This window comes from Neofelis nebulosa, chromosome 17, assembly GCF_028018385.1.
Source record: "Neofelis nebulosa isolate mNeoNeb1 chromosome 17, mNeoNeb1.pri, whole genome shotgun sequence".
In the NCBI taxonomy this organism is placed as follows: Eukaryota; Metazoa; Chordata; class Mammalia; order Carnivora; family Felidae; genus Neofelis; species Neofelis nebulosa.
In genome coordinates this window covers 13,172,886-13,194,767 of record NC_080798.1, presented here as the reverse complement: position 1 = coordinate 13,194,767, position 21,882 = coordinate 13,172,886, and the positions used below count along the sequence as shown (strand labels likewise).

Sequence of the window (21,882 nt, the reverse complement as noted above, 5' to 3'; positions counted from 1 at the left end):
CCTTATTGTATGCAAGACAGTGGCCTGACTCTCGGGGGGGGGGGGCAGGAGGTTCCCCAAGAGGCTGGAGCAGCCTCCCAGACTCCCCAAGGCCACCCTCTGGATGCAGCTAACAGCCACGCAGGGAATTGTAATCAACGTGCCAACAGTAACATCCAGACATGTGCAAAGGGCTTATGACTGATAAATTAGAGCAGAAGCAGCTCATCCCCCTGATAGCATTCTGCCTCATTACATCTTTCTTATGTAGAAAAGCAATAGGCAGCTTCTCCAGAGTCTCTTTGTCTTGCCTCCTCCCTGCTCAACCCCTGGGAGGAGGCTGGCTGGGGCACCTGTCCATGGTGCTGATGCTCACCGAACTATTCCCAAGGCTTGGGAGCTGTGATCTTCCAGTTGTGTCCACTCTCTTTGCATTCTTAACAAGGAGCATTACTAACAAGGAAGAGGTGGAGAAGGCTGCAGGGAGTGTGGACTGGCCTTCATCACTGGCTCAGGGCAGTCATGGTGTTGTGGACATCCCTGCAGGCAGTGACTCCATGGTCAGATGACCAAGTCCAGGCTGCCCACCAGCAGTTTGTCATGAACGATTGTGGTGAATATGGCCTTGGGGGTGCAGTAGACAGAACAGAGGCCTCTCAGACACTCCCACATCCCTTGTGTCAAGAATCTGTGATTATTTCAATGATAAAGGGACTAACAGATTAAGTTAAGGACCATGTGATTGTGACATTATGGTAGTTTACCCAGGCGGGCCAATATAATCCAAGAGTTCTTTCTTTTTTTTTTAATTTTTAAAAAAATGTTTATTCATTTTTGACACAGAGAGAGGTAGAGAGAGAGAGGGAGACACAGAAACACAGGCTCCAGGCTCTGAGCTGTCAGCACAGAGCCCAACACAGGGCTCGACCTTCTGAGATCATGACGTGAGCCAAAGTTGGAAGTCTAACCCACTGAGCCATCCAGGCACACACGAGGGTCCTTACATAAGTGACAGGGGGAGGCAGGAGAGGCAGAACTAGAGAAGAAGAGGTGATGTGGAAACAGGACACAGAGAGACTTCAAGATTTTGCACTGCTGGTTTTGAAGGTGAGGGAAGGGGCCACATCCATGGAACGTGGGAAGACTCCAACGGCACAGCTTGGAAAACAAGGAAACAGACTGTCTCCTAAGCCTCCAGAAGAGACAGCCAGGTGGGCACCTTGATTTGTGTTGACATCCACCACTAGGCTTACAATAATTTGCTAGAGCAGCAAGACAAAACTAACAAGAGGCGTCACCCTGTCTAATCCAACATAGTGTGCATTGCGATTGGAGCATCACAGAGCTAAACATGACGTGATACTTTGCAGCTTGTTTTCCTTACCTCTCATCTCATGACTAAGAAACAAGTGGGTGATGGCAAACCCACCTGGGAAACGTGGGTGCGGTGCCTTGGTGCTTGGACCGCTTTTGTGTGAACAGGGCACCTTGACACAAGCGAATCCACATGGGCACCCAACCAGGGGCCTCAGGGAAGGACTGAGAGCTGCTGGCCCAGGTGTGTGAAGGAGGCTGCAGGTGGGACAGTAGGATGAGGCCTGTGGACCAGGTGGAAGAGACACTTTGTCCCAACACCATGGGAGCCTGTGTGAGTTAGGTGGGGGAAGCCCTCTGCCCCTGACCTGCATGCTTATTTATGGGGAGGAGGTGTGTTTCAAGATAAGATCCCATTCAGGGAGAAAAGTGGACACTGCTGGGAGGTATTGGGCTAGATGTCATGGGAGTGTCCGGGAAGGCTATGCTCAGAGCATGAATTCTGGGTCCCAACCCCTGGGGTTCCTCTGACAACCTGCCTTTATGTCACCTCAGCAGGAAGGACATCCCGAAGGCTGGAGAAACCTTCAGACAGGTCTCAGTGCCCTGGATCCTGGATTTGGGGACAGGGCAAGTTTATTGGTGAAGGACACCAGTCAGGGCCACTGGGGATGGGTGAGGAGGACCAAAGGGCTCAGGACACCAAAAGGCTATGAAGGGGTCCCACCTGGGATGTGTGCCTGACTATAGCTGCTCCTTCCAAGCTCATCCTCCTGTGGTCATCAGAGGCCCCATGTTCTGTGCTCCTGAGAACCCCGTGCACATTTGCAAACACTGGAGGTGTCTCCAGCCTTGGTCCCTGAACAGGGTGAGGACCGCTGAGTGCTGTCATAGTTTGGCCACAGCTCTGGTGATCTCTCCTTTTCTAGTTAACGTGGTCCCAGCATGTCAACACCCCTCACCCCTCCTCTATCTCAGGGGACTAAGGTGGGGGCTTGGTGAACTCAGAGGGAACATTTCCCTGTGTGACCCAGGAGAGAAGGGCCCCAGAGGTTCAGGTGAATGTCTGCTCAGAGAAATCACCATTCACCAAAAAAGGGCCAAGGAGGGGGAAGAGTCCTGTTTAATCAGATCCCCTCATGTTGTCCCTGGTGGGTCAGGGCCCAGGACACTTTCCCTGGGAAACCCCACTTCCTGGGACATGGGGGCCTTTGTCCTGGCCCATCCGGGGTTTGTGGCAGCCTGTCAGGGCTTCCAGAAATCAGGAAGGCCCGGACCCTGGGTCCATGTCCCTGAATATCCTCTGGGCTCAGAGCTGGTTCTCTGGCTCAGGCGGCGGCACCTGACCCCACCCAGGGTCTGGGGTCTCAGGAAGGCCCCTGGAAGGAGTAGCTCCCAGGGGAAGGGGAAACTAAGAAGACACTTGTCCTTTGTGGTTGATCTGGCAGTAAATGTTCCTGTCAGGGTGTTGTAACTCCTGTAAAAGAAAAAGAGGCCTCTGAACCCCGCAAGCTTCTCAGAACATGTCTGGGTGACTTTCAGGTCCTGCGTCCACCTCTTTGGGAACCTGGCTGGGTGGCAGGTTTCTGCCCCAGGCCCCTCCTTCCTCCCACTAGCCCCTGTGCCCTTTTGCCCTGCTGTGTCCTAAACCTGAAAGCACAGGCAGGGCAGGCTGGGGACAGATCCTCAGTCCCCTTGGGCTTGGGGGACCTGAACATTCATTGCCCACACTCACCTGGTAGATGGGAATGGCTGTCCCCGGGCTGGGTAGGGCGTTCTGAACAGGGGGAGAGAATGGGTGTCAGTGGACAGAGGGAGAGTCATTTCTCTGCAGGGGTGACCCGTTCTGCCTCTTGAGCAGCGTTCGCCAAGCCTGTTGACCCACACCCCAGACCCAGACCAGTCTCTCCTTAACTCCTTGCCCCACTCCTATTAGCCCAGGACCCCTGGCTGATGTTCCCAGTGCTCTGTCCTTGGCCAGACTCCAGGGTTCCCCTTGGGCCAGCTCAGAGTGGCAGGAGAGACTCAGGACGGGGTGGGGAGTGGTCCTGTCCCTGAAGACGGTCCAAATCCTGGGCAGAACGGGCCCTGCCTTGTCCTGGCTCTCTGGGGGAAGCAGGGTGTGTGCAGTGCTGCTGAATTCGTTGGTTCTCTGCCTTGCGCCCGCACAACCTAGACCTCAGTGGGGAGGGGGCGGGCTTACCGGGGATGTGGAGCTGCTGACTGGACCATGACCTGGGGACAGAAACAGGAATTAGCAGCCAGGGTCCACCCTGCCAGGAGGTACCGGGTCATCAGCTCTCGGAGAACCAGGGAAGGAGCACCTCCCACAGGGAGACCCACTGGTTCTGGTCTGTGAGGTGCTGACCCGTGACCTAGATTCCATAGGTCAGGGAGTATGGCCAGTTGGGGTCCCCTGTACTGAAGCCCCAGGGACGTGGTCAGAGGCCCCAGGGTGTGACTGGCAGGAGTGGACACTGGGGGACAGGTCGAGTGGCTCCCTGTGCTGCCTGGGCTGAAGGGATACTCACCAGGGGTGCAGGCTGGGTGCCCCATCTCTCTGTGATTATGTTGGCCACTGGCCCTAGGAAAGATCAGGCTTATTTGTGAGGTGGGCAGGGAGAGGTCACAGCTCTGGTGTCAGAACAGGGGACAGGGAGGGTCCTCATTCCAAGCAGGCCTTAGAGACCCCATCTCTCCACCAGTCTATTTAGGAGGGGAAGGGCCCAGGAGAGGGATAAAAAAAGGCCTTCGGAGCACATGTATCCTCGGACCAGAGAGGAAGCTGGGCAGCGGATGGACACCTAGGAGAAGGTGTCCTGAAAAGGGGTCAAGGGCCCAGGAAAGGAATCACACGTGAGGGTCTGAGTGAGTGGAAGGGTCAAGGCGGCCAGCTGCGTGTGCAGGATGCTTGGGGAGCTCCAGGTATGTCAGATCCCTGAATGCGGTGCCCCTGCTGTGGCTGGACCCTCGAGTCCTCAGGCCAGAAGATGCTGAAAACTGACATTGGCTCGTGCTCTATCTCCATCTGCCTGGACGAGGGGCTTCGTCCCAGGACCTCTACCTGACGGGGCCCAGGGTCTGCGGTGTCACACATCAGGCGCCGTGGTTCCCGCAGGTGCCACTTTGGGGGTCGACCCCACCCGGCCTGTCAGGGTCTTCCACTCTCCCTTGTGTGACCTTGGCCAGGACCACCCTCGGTCCTGAGGCTGCAAATCCCCGTCCCAGGGCATGTGGACTCACAAACCACGGGAGGTACCGGTCACCGTGCACTTAGTACCGAGCACTGCTGTAGGGTTGCCGAGCGAACCAGGACAACCCTGAGGGGCTGTTCTGTGATTGTTCCTAATTTAGCACAGAGGCAGCTGTGGAGGAAGGGCCCCGGGCAGCAGCTGGTGAGGAAGGAGCCAGGTGTGATCAGAGGAGAAATCCAGGGGGCAGTTGGGAGGTCTGGGACACCCAGCCCAGAATCCCGAGTCAGGACGGCGTCTGCCTGCTGGTGAGTCTGCTGGGGTGGGGGAGGGGTGGTGGACAGGATCGTGTGTGGGAAATGCCATCGTACCTTCCCGTCTTCACCCGGAGCAGGAGATACCCCAGGGCAGCCACGAGTGCCCCCCCGACCAAGACCCCAATTGCAATGCCAACACTGGTCCCCACAGGGAGGCCCGTGGGGCTTCTTCCATCTGAAATAAGAAGCAAAAGGGAGGAGGAATGAGTCCCAAGTCATATCTGCTGAAGCCATGAGGGCTCGGGGGAAGGGCCTGGTTAGGGAGGAAGGAATGGCCATCGAGGTCTGGATGATGTGTGTTATCTCCACAGCATCCCCACCCCCTCGGCTGCTGTGTCATTTCTTTTTTGTTTTTTTAAGTGTATTTTTTTTGAGAGAGAGAGAAAGAGAGTGGGAGCAGGGAAGGGGCAGAGAAAGAGGGAAGACAGACTCCCAAGCAGGGTCCCCACTATCAGTGCACAACCCAACAAGGGGCTTGAACCCATGAACTATGAGATCATGGCCTGATCTGAGATCAAGAGTTGAACGCTTGGGGCACCTGGGTGGCTCAGTTGGTTAAACATGTGTCTTTGGCTCAGGCCACGATCTCATGGTTCGTGGGTTCAAACCCACATCAGGTTCTGTGCCTACAGTGCAGAGCTTGCTTGAGATTCTTTCCCTCTCTCTCTGCCCTTCCCCAACTCTCTTTCTCTGTCTCTGAAAATAAATATACTTTTTTAAAAACTTAAGAAAAAAAAAGAAGAGTTGGATTCTTAATGGAGTGAGCTGCCCAGGTTCCCCCTGCTGTGTCCTTTCTATCCTTATAGTGAAACCTTGGACTTGAATCTTCATGTTGCCCTCCTCTGCCCAAAACTGTGGCCAGTGCCCACATCCTGTTCATTTTCCTCCTAATGCCTCTCTTTCTTATTCTCACATTATGCCTCTTTCCACATTTCTTCCTTTCTATTACCATTGATGGTCTTAGAGGGAGGCCCCTACTTGTCCACTCAACACGGATTAGTGAAGATAACACTAGCTGACTGCTTTCGAGGTCAGCGCTGGGCCAGGCACATGGAAAATACTTTGTGTTTATCTCATCTGCTGCTTCCATGAGGCGGCCATGTGTCAACCCCACTCTGCAAATTACAGTCTGAGAGTGTCAAGGGCTTCAGTAAAGTAGTGAAGGTCACAGAACTGGACCGAGTTGAGACAACACTTAATCCCAGCTCCACGGGACATTACGGCTAATAACAACAACGTCAATGACAAAAGAACAAGAACTGCTAAATTTGACTGAGCCTTGAACCTGTGTAGGATGCTGTCTCAGGATTTAAGATCTCATTAACCTCATAGTGACAACCCTCAGAACAGCCCTAAGACCCAGCCGTTCTTTCCAGTTTTACAGATGAGGAAACTTAGGTTCTGGAGGTTGAGTGTCTTGTCTGAGGTCCCACAGCTGGTATAAAGCAGAACCAAGATGTTAACAAGATTAGTCTAATTCCGGGAATCTCATCCACATTGCTGTAGAGGCTGTGAAGGAGGCTCCCACCTCCCCCAGACCTGTATTCTATTTCACACACACACCCTGCCCATGAAATATACAGGGAGGAAGGGGGAGAGGTCGAGGGTCACTCACAGCTCACAGCCAGCCTGATGGGGTCACTTCTGTTGGAACTGGCCCGGTTGGAGACCTCACACTGATAATTCCCGGCATCCTCCACCCTGACGAGGCTTATGGTGAGGGCCCTGTTGTCCTGGGACAGCTTCATCCTCTTTGTGAGGTTTACACTCCGGCCATTGAAGAACCACCGGATGGAGACCTTTTTGTTATTTGTGGAGCAGGTCAGGACCACAGAGTCCTTATGTTCTGTGGCTGTGGTGTTGCTGATGTTGATGGAGGGCTGGGACACTGGCTCTGTGGAGAAACAGAGGAGGTGACAGAATGAGAGGGGGCCTGGGGCCTTGCTCTGTCTTCCAAGATCTCGGTCACGCCGAGGGCCCCACTGAGCTCTGTAAAGGTGCCCCAGAGGATCGCCCTGATGTCTGCAGAAGGATGAGTGTCTTTGTTCAGGTGGCGATCTATAAGGAGGGGGCTGTACCTCTCCCTCTGACCCTCAGGTCCCCCTCTGGCCCTCAGTCATCTGCCTGGTCTGCCTGAACATCTCTGTAGTATCAGCACCACACACCTCTTAGCCCATGTCCAGCATCCTCATCAGCAGGTGGAATTTTTCCCATGGGCTCCTGTGTGGTTCCTTTCTTGAACTTCTATGACTTTAATAGATCAAGCCTCACTCCTTATATACCTTTTCGTGTATGGTGGGGAGGAAGGCTTGCAGGCCTTCTATCTCTGAGTCTGAGGCACCTTTACATAAAATAGGGAAGGTATTTGCACGGTTATAATTTATTAGGAAATGAGAGCAGCCCACCCAGTCTTCATCACCTTAGGGACCAAACAGTTTTCAATCCATAGGATTTCTCCCTCTGGAGCCTTTTACTTCTACATCTGTGGATTGAATCTCAGGGTGAAAAACTTCTGTAGAGAATCGGGTATGGTATACAGAATACTGGCACCCTTATAAATAGAAGAAAACTACTGCAACATAATAAAGGCCTTATATGAAACCCTTACAGCTAGCATTATACTCAATGGTGAAACACGGAAAGCGTTTCCTCTAAGATCAGGTAGTACATAAACATGCCACTTTCACCACCCATATTCAACAGAGTATAGGAGACCAAGCTGAAATAATTTGAAGAAAAAGAGTAGAACTCAATCAAATTGGAAAGGATTAAGTACAATTAGGTCTGTTTGTAGATGACATGAAATGATATGTATAAAACTCTAATGATTCCACAAAAACTGTTGAACTAATCAACAATTTCAACAAACTTGCAGGATACAAAGTCAACATGCAAAAATCACTTGTGTCGCTATACACTAATAATGAAATAACCCCTTCCCAAATTAAGGAAACAATTTAATTTACATTAACATTAAAAAGAATAAAATACTTAGGAATGAACTAATGAGGCAATAGACTGTACATGGAAATCTATAAAACATCACTGAAGGAAACTACAGAAGACACAAATGAATGGAAAGACATCCCATGTTCATGGATAGTAAGACTTAATATTGTTAAGATGACAATACTACCCAAAGAGATCCACAGATTCAATGTAATCCCTATCAAAATCATTTTTTTAAAGATTTTATTTTTAAGTAATCTCTATACCCAACGTGGGGCTTGAACATATAACCTAGAGATCAAGAGTCGCATACTTTACCGACTGAGCCAGTCAGGTGCCCCCCCTATCAAATTCTTAAGGAAAGATTTTGCAGAAATAGAAATTTCCAAATATTCACATGAAATCTCAGGGGCCTCAAATAGCCAAAATTATTTTGAAAAAAGAACAAATTTGGAGGACTCCTACTTCCTGACTACAAAGCTACAGCAACTAAAATAACATGGGCTTGGTATAAAGATAGGCACCGAAATGCCAATGGGATGCAGTAGGTACCCCAGAAACAAACTGAATATATGTGGTTCAATGATTTTCAATAAGGTTGTCATGACCATTCAATGCATAAAAAAATCTGTTCAACAAATGGTATTGGGGGCTGCCTGGGTGGCTCAGTCGGTTAAGCATTCGACTTCGGCTCAGGTCATGATCTCGCGGTTTGTGAGTTTGAGCCCTGCATCAGGCTCTGTGCTGACAGCTCAGAGCCTGGAGCCTGCTTTGGATTCTGTGTCTCCCTCTCTCTCTGCCCCTCCCCTGCTCATGCTCTGTCTCTGCCTCTCAAAAACAAATAAGTGTTAAAAATTTTTTTAAACAAATGGTATTGGGAACACTGGGCATCCTAGCAAATGAATAAAATTGGACCTTGACCTTACATCATGTACAGAAATACCTTAAAATAGTATGTTTTGGTGGTATAGTGGTAAGCATAACTGCCCTCCAAAATTAACTTAAAATAGATCAAACATCTAAACATAAGAGTCAAAACTGTAAAAGTCTTAGAATAAAACATAAAGCAAAAACTTTCTGAACCCGTATTTCCCAAAGATTTGTTAGATATGACGCCCAAAGCAAAGACAACAAAAGAAAAAATAGATGAATTGGATTGTATTGAGTTAGAAAACTTCTGTGCACCAAAAGCACAATCAAGAGAGTGATGGTAGCAGTTATGGAATGAACAGGACTCAGGTAGGAAATGCACAGATAGAAACACAGTCAATGATTTTTTTTAAATTTTTTTAAAGATTTTATTTTTAAGTAAGCTCTACACCCAATGTGGGGCTCGAACTTACAACCCCAAGATCAAGAGTCTCATGCTCTACTTACTGAGTCAGCAAGGTGCCCTTAGTCAATGGTATTTTAATAGCATTGCATGGTGACAGATGGTAGCTACATTGTGGTGGGCATAACATAACATATAGAGTTGTCCAATCCCTATGTTCTGAACCTGAAACTAATGTTACATTGTGTGTCAGCTAAATTTCCCTGACCAAAACCAAGACCAAAACCAAAAAACAAAAACAAAAACAGATACAAAAAACGAACAGTGATGGCAATGCACAGATTGGAAGAAAACATTTGCAAATCATAGCTGGTAAGAGATTAATATCCAGAATATATAAAGCACTTCTGCAATTCAACAACAACAAAAAGCAACTTGACCCTGAGGACCCTTCTTTCTTCCCCATCTGCAAAGGCCCCTTATATGTGTGTGGGGTTTTCTGGAGCTGACAGACTCCCCTCCCCACATTGGAGACTGGACTGGGAGATCTCAGATCTCAGATCTCATGATCTGCGATGAGAATTCAGAGAGCAAGAGGAGGAAGCATCTGCAGACATGTGATGGGAGAGTTCAGAGACAGATCTGTGTCACAAGCAAGTGAAAATAACTTCACCTCGGCTCTTTTCTGAAAACCAGGCAGACCTTCACCATAGTGCCTAATGTAGATGCTCCAGGGATCCACCTACCAGAGACTGTGATAGTTTTGACTGTGCACTTATTGAGGCGAGTGCCAGAGTTATAGACGAGGCAAGGCCCTGTGCTGGTTTCAGGTGCAGAGTCAGAAGGAGAAGGGAATTCCACCCCAGTGGGAGGGACACCAACACACCAGGAAACACTCAGTGATTTCAAGTCCAGCACAAGGAGGTGAGGATGGGCCACCTGAGGGGCGGCCGGGGCATGCTGACTCAGGTTGCTGCTGGGGGTCATTAGTTGTAGAGTAAACACAGAATGAGCCTCTCTATTTGCTCTCACTGCCCACACCAGGACCCTTCCCTCTGATGGAGGAGAGGACAGGGCTGTGCTCCCAGCAGCCCATCAGCCTGTGTGACCCTGAGTCAGTGACTATACCTCCCTGGGCCTCAGTTTCCCCCTAATACAACAGGAATAATGGTAAATGATCTCCACCTGCCATGCCTGTGAAGTAACCTTTAACCATCCTTAAATACCTGGCCCTAAAATGGTATATCGCGGCCGGCCAATCAAATGGCCTCTCTTACTCTTGCCTCCACAAGACAAGGCTCCCTCCCTGGGCCTCCTTCTTGGGAGAGGAAGAGCCGTCAAGAGCATCTCTCTGCTCTGTTCCTCCCTGGGGGTGCTGACCCTCCGCTGGAATCTCCTAAGTCCCCCACAGCAGTTGGCTAATGGACTGGAGCCTTTTATGTCGGTGCTGCCCATGCCTCTCTCCAGATGTAGATCTGGAGACCGAGCGCTGGCTGGTGACCAGCTCAGAGGCTCAGGACTCGGGCAGCTGGGAAATCATTGCTCCCTGTCAGCCCTGCCCAGGAGCCCTACCCCACCCTGGCACAGAGTCCCCAGGGTCATGAGACTCAGGAGCCCCAAGGCACTGTTCTGGGCAAGGGCCTTCTGGGCTGAGCTCTAGTGAGGATCCCAGGGCCCCTTCGGGCCTGGCCTTGACCGTGACCTGCATGGTCTTTCTCAGATGGTCATAGAGTCTGGATGCCAGGAAAGGAGTTGCAATCTTAGGAAATTCATCTCTACTCTGTGTGTCCTGCACTAAATGCTCAAACACCATTTGGGACAAAATGCAGAAGGGAAGGGAGGCACAGTCCAGGCCTGTCAATCCTGTGTGTACGAAGTAGAATTCACTCCACCCGACACCAGAGGTGAGAGAGGAATTACTCACGATATACACGGAGCCGTCTAGTTACTATTTCAATTTGAAAATTTCTCTTTAAGATTCGTACAGTGTAGTATCCCGTGTCCTCCAGGTTGATGTTCTGGAACAGCAGGGATCCGTTGTGATATAACGTCTCTCTGCCGCTGTGTGCAAGTCCTGGGGTAATTTCTTGTGAGTCTGCTGCATATGATACAATTTCACTACGGGGCTCAACAGTTTCCCCTTTGAACCAGCCAAAGCCTATAAGATTCACAGGCAGATTGTGGACATGCAGAAGAACGTCCTTCCCTTTGGCAGCATTGGGCGGCACCAATTCAACAGTGACTTGGGCAGTGGTGGGAGGGTTCCAGAAGGTTAGGAGTGAGACTAGGAGGGAAGAGAGAAGACCTGGGTCAATATTTGGCCTATGTGTTGGGACGGAAAGATGTGGCCCTGGAGACTGAGCAAGTCCTAATCGCTCAGCCTTGGGCCCAGGGGTGAGCGTGTGTGTGTGTGTGTGTGTGTGTGTGTGTGTGTGTGTCCTACCGGTCAAGGTCAGTGGCACGACTGCCATGACTTCAGTGCTTCTGAACTTGTGATTTCCTCTGTTTCCAATACTCTCCCTCAGATGTCCATGGGCTCACTCCCTCACTGCCCTCAGGTACCTGCTCACACTCAGGGGTCCTTGGGAGAGGCCTGCCCACACCGCCTCCTCTAAAGACCCTCTGTCTTCACATTCTGACCTTTCCCGCTCTGTTCCCTTCATGGCCTGTCAATGCCCGACCTCCCATTCTGTGTCTTTGCTTGTCTGTCTTTCTCCCCAGAGAAGTGTGCTCAGGGAGGGCAGGGACTCTGATCCGTGTTGTGCCCCAGTGGTGGGGCCGGCTGCAAATACCTGTGGATGAATGAATGAGTGTTCCCAGGGCCCAGCATTGATCTGTCAATATCTCAAGTTGGTGGGAGGCGCAGCGTTTAGGGTCCCTGGTTGCTCACATCGTTTCCAAAATTCAACCCTCAGTGATGAGTAACTTGGGACACAGCACGTCGCTCGCTCGCCTCTTCCAGATCATGAGATTTTCCTGTTGCTGAGCCGGGAACCCCCTGTCCTGCCCTGCCCTGTTCCCATGTCCCCTCTCGGTGCCCAGTCCTCCCCTGGGAGACCGCAGCCAGTCTCTCTCTTCCCTTCACCCTTAACCCAGGGGATCGTCCCTCTCACCTGCCAGCAGGAGCTCCTGCCAGGGAACACGCCCTCCTCGGGGAAGGGCCGAGGGGGGCTCCATGCCGCCTGCTGCCTGCTCTGTCCTTCCCTCTGTGAGGAGAGCTTCGGCTCCAGAAATGCTCAGGAGCACCGCTGTCACAAGTTGGTTCTGTGGTCCTTCCTCCCTCTGTGCTGAGCCGCCTCTGGGGGCAGGAGAGCTTGGCCGGGTCACGTGGGCAGGGGCAGGGTCTCTGCCCGGTCCCTCCCCTTCCCCTCTCCTCCCCTCCCCTCACTCCTGGCCTCCTGGTCTCCTTCCCCTTTCATTTCGTCTACGTTTGGGTTCCCTGGGAACTGCTGAGGCCTCTCCCTCTTCAGCTGGGATTTCCCACCACATGCGAGTGCGCACACAATGCCCTTGTGTGGACAAGCACAAGCCTGTGGCATTGGTGTCCTGGGCGCTCCCCACAGCTCAGGGTCAGGGCGCACAGTCAGCCCCCTGCAGCCCTCTCCCCTCCCCATGTGGCTTTTCTCTTCAGAGCAGGAGCCCGAGGGGCTACCCCAGGAACTCTCCTCACAGGGATGTTACCCCCACCGGGCATCGGAATCACCTGTGGAACTTTCTAAAGCTCGCAAATGCCCTCATGACCCCTAGAAATGCTGCTTCAGCAGATGGCCAGCCAGGCTGAGACCCCAGGATGTGAGAGTGGGGCCACCTCCTTCTTTCCTGCACCCACAGAGGGTCTGCAGATCCTGTAAAATGCACATTCTGACTCAGCAGTGTGGTGTGGACCTGAGAGTCTGCATCTAACAAGCTCTCAGGTGAGGCTGGTTGTCCTGGGCCAGGCACACTTGAATAGCCAGGCTGACGGGGACCTGGTTCTCTCAGAGGACGAGCCTCCTCCCTACTCCGAGTTGGCCTCTGCTGAGTCCTGGCCTCGAGTCTGTCAGCATCGCACACAGAGCCCCAGAGGCCCCAAACCCAGGGGATTCTTTCCATCTGTATCAGAGAAGCCCAGCGGGGCACGGGGTCCCCCCAGTGTTCTCAAATGCTCTGGGGAAGTTGCGTTGACTCCTGGCAGCAAGGTCACAGTAATGCTCTGAGGGTGAGAAGAGGGCAAGCAGGGTGATGACTGGTGAGGGACCCACTCTCCATCCCTGGGTGTCCCCAGCCCGGCCTCTGCTTCCAGGGACTGAGACCCGGGACCAAGTGTCTCAGGAGCTCAGGTTCCAGGTGTGCAGGCAGTGTCCTGTGTGTCCCGGGAAGAGAAGAGGTGGGGGGAGGTCCGGTGGCGGGAGGTTCCCTGATCCTCGAGGGAAGATCGTAAGGAGACCCTTCCTCTATGTGTCTGCTGGCTGCACTGTGGCCGAGAGGCTGGCCGTGTGCTCCTGAGCGTCCTGGGCAGCCCGTGTCCTCTGCCTGAGGGACTTTCCTGTGGTCACCCTGTCTCCCCCGTGGCTGGTGCCAGGCAAGGAGTGGGGGCTGCACAGGGACCCCTGACAGATCAGGGTGCTCCTCGGCCCCACTCATCCTAGTGGGCAGGACAGAACAGCCACATGGGAGGGACTCAGAAGGGTCTCCTGGAGAAAGAGACGGAAATCAGGCTCCTCTACCTCCTTAGGCAAACAAAGCCAGCTTCACATTTTAATTCCCCGTGTGTTGCCTGCGTGTCCCTATGTTGCCCCTGGAGGCAATGCTGGGTCAGGGATCCTGACCGGGCTCCAAAGGATGTGTGGGCCCTGAGCCCTGGGCAGCCTGGGTCCTGGTCCCTGTGGGTCCTGGGTTGCCTGACTCCATTTCAGGGTAGGGTGAGCCCAGGGAGTGGACAGGCACCGTCCAGAAGATTCCTGATCGTGAGTCAGGAGAATTGTCAACCCAGAGAGATGTGCTCCCTTAGGAGGAACTCTCTGTCCTTGAGGTTTCAAGGAATGACCCAGTAGAGTCTCTTGAGACTTTGGAAGAGGCACTGGCTTGTGGGGAGGGGGCTGGACACCACAATGCCCTGTTTCTTCATCACAGCACGGGGCGGGAGGGGGGGATTGCGTCCGTGTCGTCTGTGTCCCTGCTTTTGCTCTAGGCCTCCGCACAGAGCCCACCTGGAGACTCAGCTGAGGGTTCCCAGGGCTTCCTGTGTTACAGGGGAGGAGACCCTCAGCCCCTTTGAGATGGAAACAAATGTAGATCCTGGGTTCTCCTGTCCCATCCTGCACAGGGTCAGGCAAGGGGCACGGGGCTGGGTCCTGGGGACTCCAAAGAGAACAGGACAGGCATGGATCCTGAAACAGGGCCACAGGCACCCAGAGAAAATCATGGCTTTGAGGACACACTTAAAATGAAGGGAAGGTGGGGACCCTCGTTCGCTCAGTTGATTTAATGTCCGACTCCTGATTTTGGCTCAGGTCATGATCTCTCTGCGGTGAGATTGAGCCTCTTGTCGGCTGCCCGCTGAGTGTGGAGCCTGCGTGGATTCTCTCTCTCTCCCTCTGCCTCTCTACCACTTTCTCTCTCTCTCTCTCTCTCTCTCTCTCTCTCTCTCTGTAAAGTGGAAAAAGGGGCGCCTGGTTAGCTCAGTTGAGTAAAGTGTTTCACTTTGATCAGGTCTTGATCTCATGGTTCGTGGGTTCGAGCCCTGAGTCAGGTTCTGTGCTGACAGCTCAGAGCCTGGAGCCTGCTTTGGAGTCTGTGTCTCCCTGTCTCTCTGCCCCTCCCCTGCTCACGACTGTCTTTCTCTTAAGTGAACATCAAAAAACATTTTTTTAAAATAAGATTGAAAATAAAGTACAATAAAATGGAGAAAAGAGCCGTGAAGGGAAAGCGTCTAGTGTGACAGGAGCAAGTAACGGGGTCTCAGCTGGCCTGGGGGTCACGTCAGCACCCTTGACAAAGTGATCTTTTGGCTGAGACCGGAAGTGTGGGTGGGCCTTTGCCCCTCGAAGGACAGAGGGTGTGGAGGGCTGAGCTGCCTACAGAGGGACCTGTCTTAGCGGGTAGACACCCGACTGGCCGGAGGGGCTGATGGAGGTCAGTGTGGGGAGCCTGGAGAGCGAGGAGGACTGTCACTGAGTGAGGCTGGGGAGGATCAGACCCTGCTGGGGAGTGGGCGCGCCAAGGGGCATCAGCAGCGCCCCCCCCCCCGCCCCCACCCTACCCAAAGCTCCAGGCTGCGGAGTTTCTCTGCCGCCCTCTGCTGGACCATGCGGGAAACGTGGAAGAAAACGTCCTGCTTGAGTTCCGTATTTTTAAAGTATACTTTAAGTAATATTTCATGTATGTAGATACAATTTTTAGCGACCTTATTGTGTTATAGTTGACATATAAGAAACTCCACATGTTGAAAGTATAAGAAAAAGGGGGGGGGGGCGCCTTGTGTCTCAGTTCCTTGTGTGTCGGACTTGGGCTGGCCCTGAGTTTGAGCCCCGGGGTTGGGCTGTGTGCTGACAGCTCAGAGCCTGGACCCTGCTTCTGATTCTGTGTTTCCCTGTCTCCCCGTCCCTCCCCCACCCCGTGCGCTCTGTCTTAAAAAAAAAATTAAAGTATGCAACTTCATAAGCTTTGCCATACGTATGCACCAGAGAAGTCCCTCTTACATGCACATAGTGAATGTGTCCCTTACTCTCAAAAATCTCCTCATGCCCTCTTTATTCTCTTCATTCAGCCCCTCTCTCTCCCTCCTTCCCCATGTCCCATGAAACCTTATGCTGGCTTTTGTTGTTATAAATTAGTTGGCATGTTTTAGAACTTTTAAAAGTTGAATCATACAATATGATTTGGGGCAGGGGTTTGTTTCTTTACTCAGCGTGGGCTTCTTAAAATAGTTTTTCAAAATGTTTATCTATCCAGTGGAATAAAGACAGTCTCTTCAGCAAATGGCGCTGGGAAAACCGGACAGCGACATGCAGAAGAATGAACCTGGACCACTTTCTTACACCAGACACAAAAATAAACTCAAAATGAATGAAAGACCTAAACGTAAGATAGGAAGCCATCAAAACCCTTGAGGAGAGAGCAGGCAAAAACCTCTTTGACCTTGGCCGCAGCAACTTCTTACTCAACACGTCTCCAGAGGCAAGGGAAACAAAAGCAAAAATGAACTATTGGGACCTCATCAAAATAAAAGACTTATGCACAGTGAAGGAAACAATCAGCAAAACTAAAAGGCAACCGATGGAATGGGAGAAGATATTTGCAAACAACATATCAGATAAAGGGTTAGTATCCAAAATCTATAAAGAACTTATCAAACTCAACACTCAAAAAATGAATAATCCAGTGAAGAAATGGGCAAAAGACGTGAATAGACACTTCTCCAAAGAAGATATCCAGATGGCAAACAGACACCTGAAAAAATGCTCCACATCATTCATCGTCAGGGAAATACAAATTAAAACCACAATGAGATACCACCTCACACCAGTCAGAATGGCTAAAATTAACAACTCAGGCAACAACAGATGTTGGTGAGGATGTGGAGAACCAGGAACCCTCTTGCACGGTGGTGCAGCCATTCTGGAAAACAGTGCGGAGGTGCCTCAAAACATTAAAAATAGAACTACCCTACAAGCCAGCAATTGCTCTGCTAGGTATATACCCAAGGGATCCAGGTGTGTTGTTTCAAAGGGGCACATGCACCCCAATGTTTATCGCAGCGCTATCAACAATAGCCAAAGTATGGAAAGAGCCCAAATGTCCATTGACAGATGAATGGCTAAAGAAGATGCGGGGTGTGTGTGTGTGTGTATAGTGTATATATATATAGTGTGTATATATATATACATATGTATACGTATATATATACATATATATATGTATATATATATATATGTATATATATATATATATATTGGAGTATTATTTGTCAATCAAAAAGAATAAAATCTTGCCATTGGCAACAGCGTGGATGGAACTAGAGTGTATTATGCTAAAGCGAAATTAGTCAGTCAGAGAAAGACAAGTATCATATGACTTTACTCATATGTGGAATTTAAAATACAAAACCGGGGTGCCTGGGTGGCGCAGTCGGTTAAGCGTCCGACTTCAGCCGGGTCACGATCTCGCGGTCCGTGAGTTCGAGCCCCGCGTCAGGCTCTGGGCTGATGGCTCGGAGCCTGGAGCCTGTTTCCGATTCTGTGTCTCCCTCTCTCTCTGCCCCTCCCCCGTTCATGCTCTGTCTCTCTCTGTCCCAAAAATAAATTTAAAAAGTTGAAAAAAAAATTTAAAAAAATAAAATAAAATAAAATACAAAACCAGTGAACAAAATGGAAGGAAGCAATAATAGTATAAACACAGGGAGGGGGAGGGGGACAAAACATAAGATATTCTTAAATACAGAGAACAAACTGAGGGTTGCTGGAGGGGTTGTGGGTGGGGGGTGGGCTAAATGGGTGAGGGGCATCAAGGAGGACACTTGTTGGGATGAGCACTGGGTGTCATACATAGGGGATGAATCGCTGGAGTCTACTCCTGAAATCATTATTGCCCTATATGCTAACTAACTTGGATGTAAATTTAAAAAACAGAGAGAGAGAGAGAAGTCACAACTAGCCAATATGAAAACATCAGACATTTAAACGTAACGACAGAATGTTATAAACAACTATATGCCAAATTTGAAATGGACAAATCACTAGAAATATGCAACTTACAAAGCTGAATTCCAAGAGAAAATCTGATAATCCTATAAATCCTTTATTTTTTTATGTTTATTTTTTTAAATTTTTTAATATATGAAATTTACTGTCAAATTGGTTTCCATACAACACCCAGTGCTCATCCCAAAAGGTGCCCTCCTCAATACCCATCACCCACCCTGCCCTCCCTCCCACCATCCTATAAATCCTTTAGTTAACCATTCTACTGTTTTGCTAACTTTTCTCTTTAAACTTTTTGTCACTATTTTGCATTTTCAACCATACTTTAAGCAAAATATGTGTGTGTCTATAAATAGTTTATGTAATTCTACATGTAATGAAAAAATAAGGGTAAAGAGTAAACATACATAAATTAAAAAAAATAAAATAAAATGTTTATTTTTGAGAGGGAGGGGGAGGGGCAGGGAGAGAGGGGGAGGGGTGGTCTGAAGTGAGCTCTGTGCTGACAGCAGACAGCCGGACCTGGGGCTCGAACTCATGAACTGTAAGATCGTGATCTGAGCCGAAGTATGAGGCTCAAAGCCATCCCGACGTCCTTGAAATGGGCGTGTGCTTCCATTTCTCTTCTTTAGAGATCCACCTAGGGGTGCGGGGGGTGATCACGTGTTTAATTTTTTAAGGAATGTGGCACACTGTTTTCCAAAGTAGTTGCTTTTAGTTTTTAATTTTGCTGTCTTGCTTTTATTTATTAAAAAAAATTTTTTTTAATGTTTATTTATTTTTGAGACAGAGGGAGACAGAGCGTGAGTGGGGGAGGGGCAGAGAGAGAGGGAGCCAGAGAATCTGAAACAGGCTCCCGGCTCTGAGCCATCAGCACAGAGCCCGATGCGGCGCTCGAACCCACGAACCATGAGATCATGACCTAAGCCGAGGTCGGACGCTTAACCGACTGAGCCACCGAGGCGCCCCTGCTGTCTCATTTTTAATTTTTACTTCTTACTTTTCATTGTACTTTAATTTTACTTTCTCACTTAGCAGTGAGTGAGAGGTCCAGGTGCCCCATATCCTCAGCAACACTTGGCGTGGACAGTCTAATTTTCTTAGCCCGTCTAACGTGTATGAAGTGGCATCTCAGTGTGGTGTTAGTTTTGGTTTTGACTGTGAAAACGTTTTTCGTTTTCTTTTATCTTTATTCTCTTTTTTTTACACTCCCTATGAGCTCTAGCCTCTTAGTAGCGTTCCATTATATGTATGCGCTACATTTTCCTCAACCATTCATCTGTCGATGGACACCCAGGTTGTTTCCACGGCTTGGCTATTGTGAAGAGGGCTGCAAGGAGCGCAGGTGTGCTAATAGCTTCTCGAGATCTCGATTTCAGTTCTTTTGGAGAAATACCCAGACGTGGGATTGCTGGATCGTATGATAGTTCTATGCTTAATTTTCTGAGGACCCTTCATACGGGTTTCCATAGTGGCCGCACCATTCTGCATTCCCACGAACAGTGTGCAAGGGTTCCAACTTCTCAACAGTCCTCACCAACGCTTGTCTTTTTTTAAACAGAGATTTCTTACGTTTATTTATTTGAGAGAGAGAGAGAGAGAGAGCTGAGGAGAGGGGCAGAGGGGGAGAGAGAAAAAGAGAGAGAGCTCGGGAGAGGGGCAGAGGGGGAGAGAGAGAGAGAGAGGGAGAGAGAGAGAATCCTAAACAGGCTTCACATCTAGCACAGAACCCAAGGGGCTCGATCTCACAACCTGAAATCATGACCTGAGCTGAAAGCAAGAGTTGGACGCTCAACTGACTGAGTCACCCAGGTGTCCCGTCTTTTTTTTTTTTTTTTTTTTTTTTAATAATAGCCATTCTAACAAGTGTGTAGTAACATCTTATTGTGGTTTTGATTTGCATTTCACTTTTTTCTTATACCCTCTCGCCATTGGAGAAAGGTCTATTCAAGCCTTCAGCCCATTTAAAATCAAGCTATTTGTTTGTTTTGCTTGTTTGTTTGTTTGTCTTTACCATCTGGCTGTAGGAGTTCCTTATATATGTTGCATATTAACCCCTTATCTGATACGTGGTTTGAAAATATTGTCTCCCATTGGGTAGGTTGCCTTTCCATTTTGTTGACGGTTTCCTTTGCTGGGCAGAAGCTTCTTAGTTTGATGTAGTCCCACTCGTTGATTTTCATTTCTGTTGCCTGTGCTTTTGGTGTCACATTCATGAAGTCATTGCCGAGACCAATGTCATCAAGTTTTCCCCTATGTTTTCTTTAGGAACTGTGTGGTTTTGGGTCTTGCGTTTAAGTCGCTCATCCATTTTGAGTTGATTTGTGTGTGTGTGTGTGTGTGTGTAAAGTAAGTGTGCAATCTCATTCTTTTGCATGTGGATATCTACTTTTCCCAACATCATTTGAAGAGATGATCCTTTCCCACTGTGTATTTTTTTAAATGTTTTCTTTTTGAGAGAGAGAGGATCCAAAGTGGGATCTGGGCTGATGGCAGAGAGCCTGGTGCAGTGCTCGAACTCACGAACTGTGAGCTGAAGTCAGACCCTCAACCGACTGAGCCACTCAGTGCCCCAAGGCTATAATTTTTAAAAGGCACAAATAGGGGCGCCTGGGTGGCTCAGTCAGTGAAGCACCTGACTTCAGCTCAGGTCATGATCTCATGGTTCATGGGTTCGAGCCCCCGTGGGGGTCTGTGCTGACAGCTCAGAGCCTGGAGCCTGCTTTGTTTTGGATTCTGGGTCTCCCTCTCTCTCTGCCCCTCCCCCGCTCATGCTCTGTCTCTGTCTCTCTCAAAAATAAATAAACATTAAAAATAATAATAATAAAAAAGAACTCTTAAAAAAATCAGTTGACTGACAGAAAATGCATGGATTTATTTCAGGATCCTCTGTTCCGTTCCATTGTTCTGTCTTTCTGTCAATACTATGACTGGAATGATTACCGGTTCCGAACTCACATTTGGCTGCTTGCCCCTCAAAAATCGACACTTGCGAGACAAGCGATGATGGGTAAAGAAAGGTTGCTTTATTCGGGAAGCTGGCAACCTGGGAAGATGGCGGACGAATGTCCCAAAGACCATCACCCCTTCCAGGGGGAGTGGGGTGCAGGGCGGTCGAAAAGAGAAGGCGCGGCAAAGAGGGGAGGGCTGCATGCAGAAGAAGCAGGTGCCCAGGCGGTGAGTCGTAGGTCGACGTGACCCTGAACGGACTTGCTAGCATCACGGGCACCTGTTTCAGCTGTAGGCAGGTCTTGTCTCCTGGGAGGGTCTGGTCCTTCCCTCCTCAAGGTTCTCACAGAGAGTAGGTTAGTTCTGCTAAAGGTCAAGTTAATAACGTATTGTACCCCTTCAGTTTACCCAGGGTTACAGGGCCAATGTATTCAATAAAAAAAGTGGGGGGGGGGGGGAGAAGAAACACAAAGTCTCTTCTCAATCCAGGAAACCTCTCCACACAGGTGGAAGAGAAAAAAAAATAAAAGCTTTAAAACGTTTATTTATTTATTTTGAGAGGGAGAGAGAGAGAGAGAGAGAGAGAGAGAGAGAGAGAGACTCTCAAGTAAGCCCCACACTCACCATAGAGCCTGTGACAGGACTCGATCCCATGAACTGTGAGGTTATGACCGGAGCTGAAATCAGAGTCGGACGCTTAACCGACTGAGTCACCCAGGCGCCCTCAACCGTTTTACGATGGAATAGGCATTAAACCGGAATGTGATGTGCACCCCAGGCGACCCGCCAGGCAACTGTACGGACAGAAGGCAAGCTCCCCCCCTTGTACAGCCGGGCAGACACGACTCATTACACAATGTTCTCTGTCTGAACAATAGCCCTCAAATAAGAGGCCTGGACGGCACCATTTATCATACAGAGTTTGTCCTAAGTTAACCTGGTAATCGGGGGTGACCATCTGTGTTAGTTAACTGGCTGTATCTGAAGGAAAGATCAACTTCTCCTACCGTTATGACTAGAGGTAGTTTTGTAAGCTGGAAGGAGGTGACCACCCTACATCAGGTTCCTACCCTTCCCCGGATACTGGGGATGAACCGAGCTATACTGAGACCATCTTAGGGCGCTATCTTCCCTGCTGATTGTATTTCAAGGAGATGGGTCCTATGTCCTTGAGAAAGGCATTCCTGAGTTGTAAAGGGGACAAGAGACCTATTTACGTTTTCAAGATT

General features: G+C 49.8%; 1 protein-coding gene across 2 annotated transcripts; it reads right to left on the bottom strand.

Moving 5' to 3' along the window:
• Positions 1-1,889: 1,889 nt before the first annotated feature.
• Positions 1,890-12,309, bottom strand: LOC131498907 (carcinoembryonic antigen-related cell adhesion molecule 4-like). 2 transcript variants are annotated; one of them, XM_058706422.1, is made up of 8 exons: positions 12,137-12,309; positions 10,948-11,307; positions 6,417-6,695; positions 4,856-4,976; positions 3,825-3,877; positions 3,497-3,528; positions 3,029-3,070; positions 1,890-2,770 (listed from the first exon to the last, which is right to left on the bottom strand). In XM_058706422.1, exons 1-8 carry the CDS (start codon positions 12,198-12,200, stop codon positions 2,705-2,707), a joined length of 1,017 nt encoding a protein of 338 aa, XP_058562405.1. In that variant the 5' UTR covers positions 12,201-12,309; the 3' UTR covers positions 1,890-2,704. The 2 variants fall into 2 exon arrangements, with proteins under 2 accessions (XP_058562405.1, XP_058562407.1); XM_058706424.1 differs by lacking the exons at positions 10,948-11,307; positions 12,137-12,309 and adding an exon at positions 9,770-10,932.
• Positions 12,310-21,882: the final 9,573 nt, after the last annotated feature.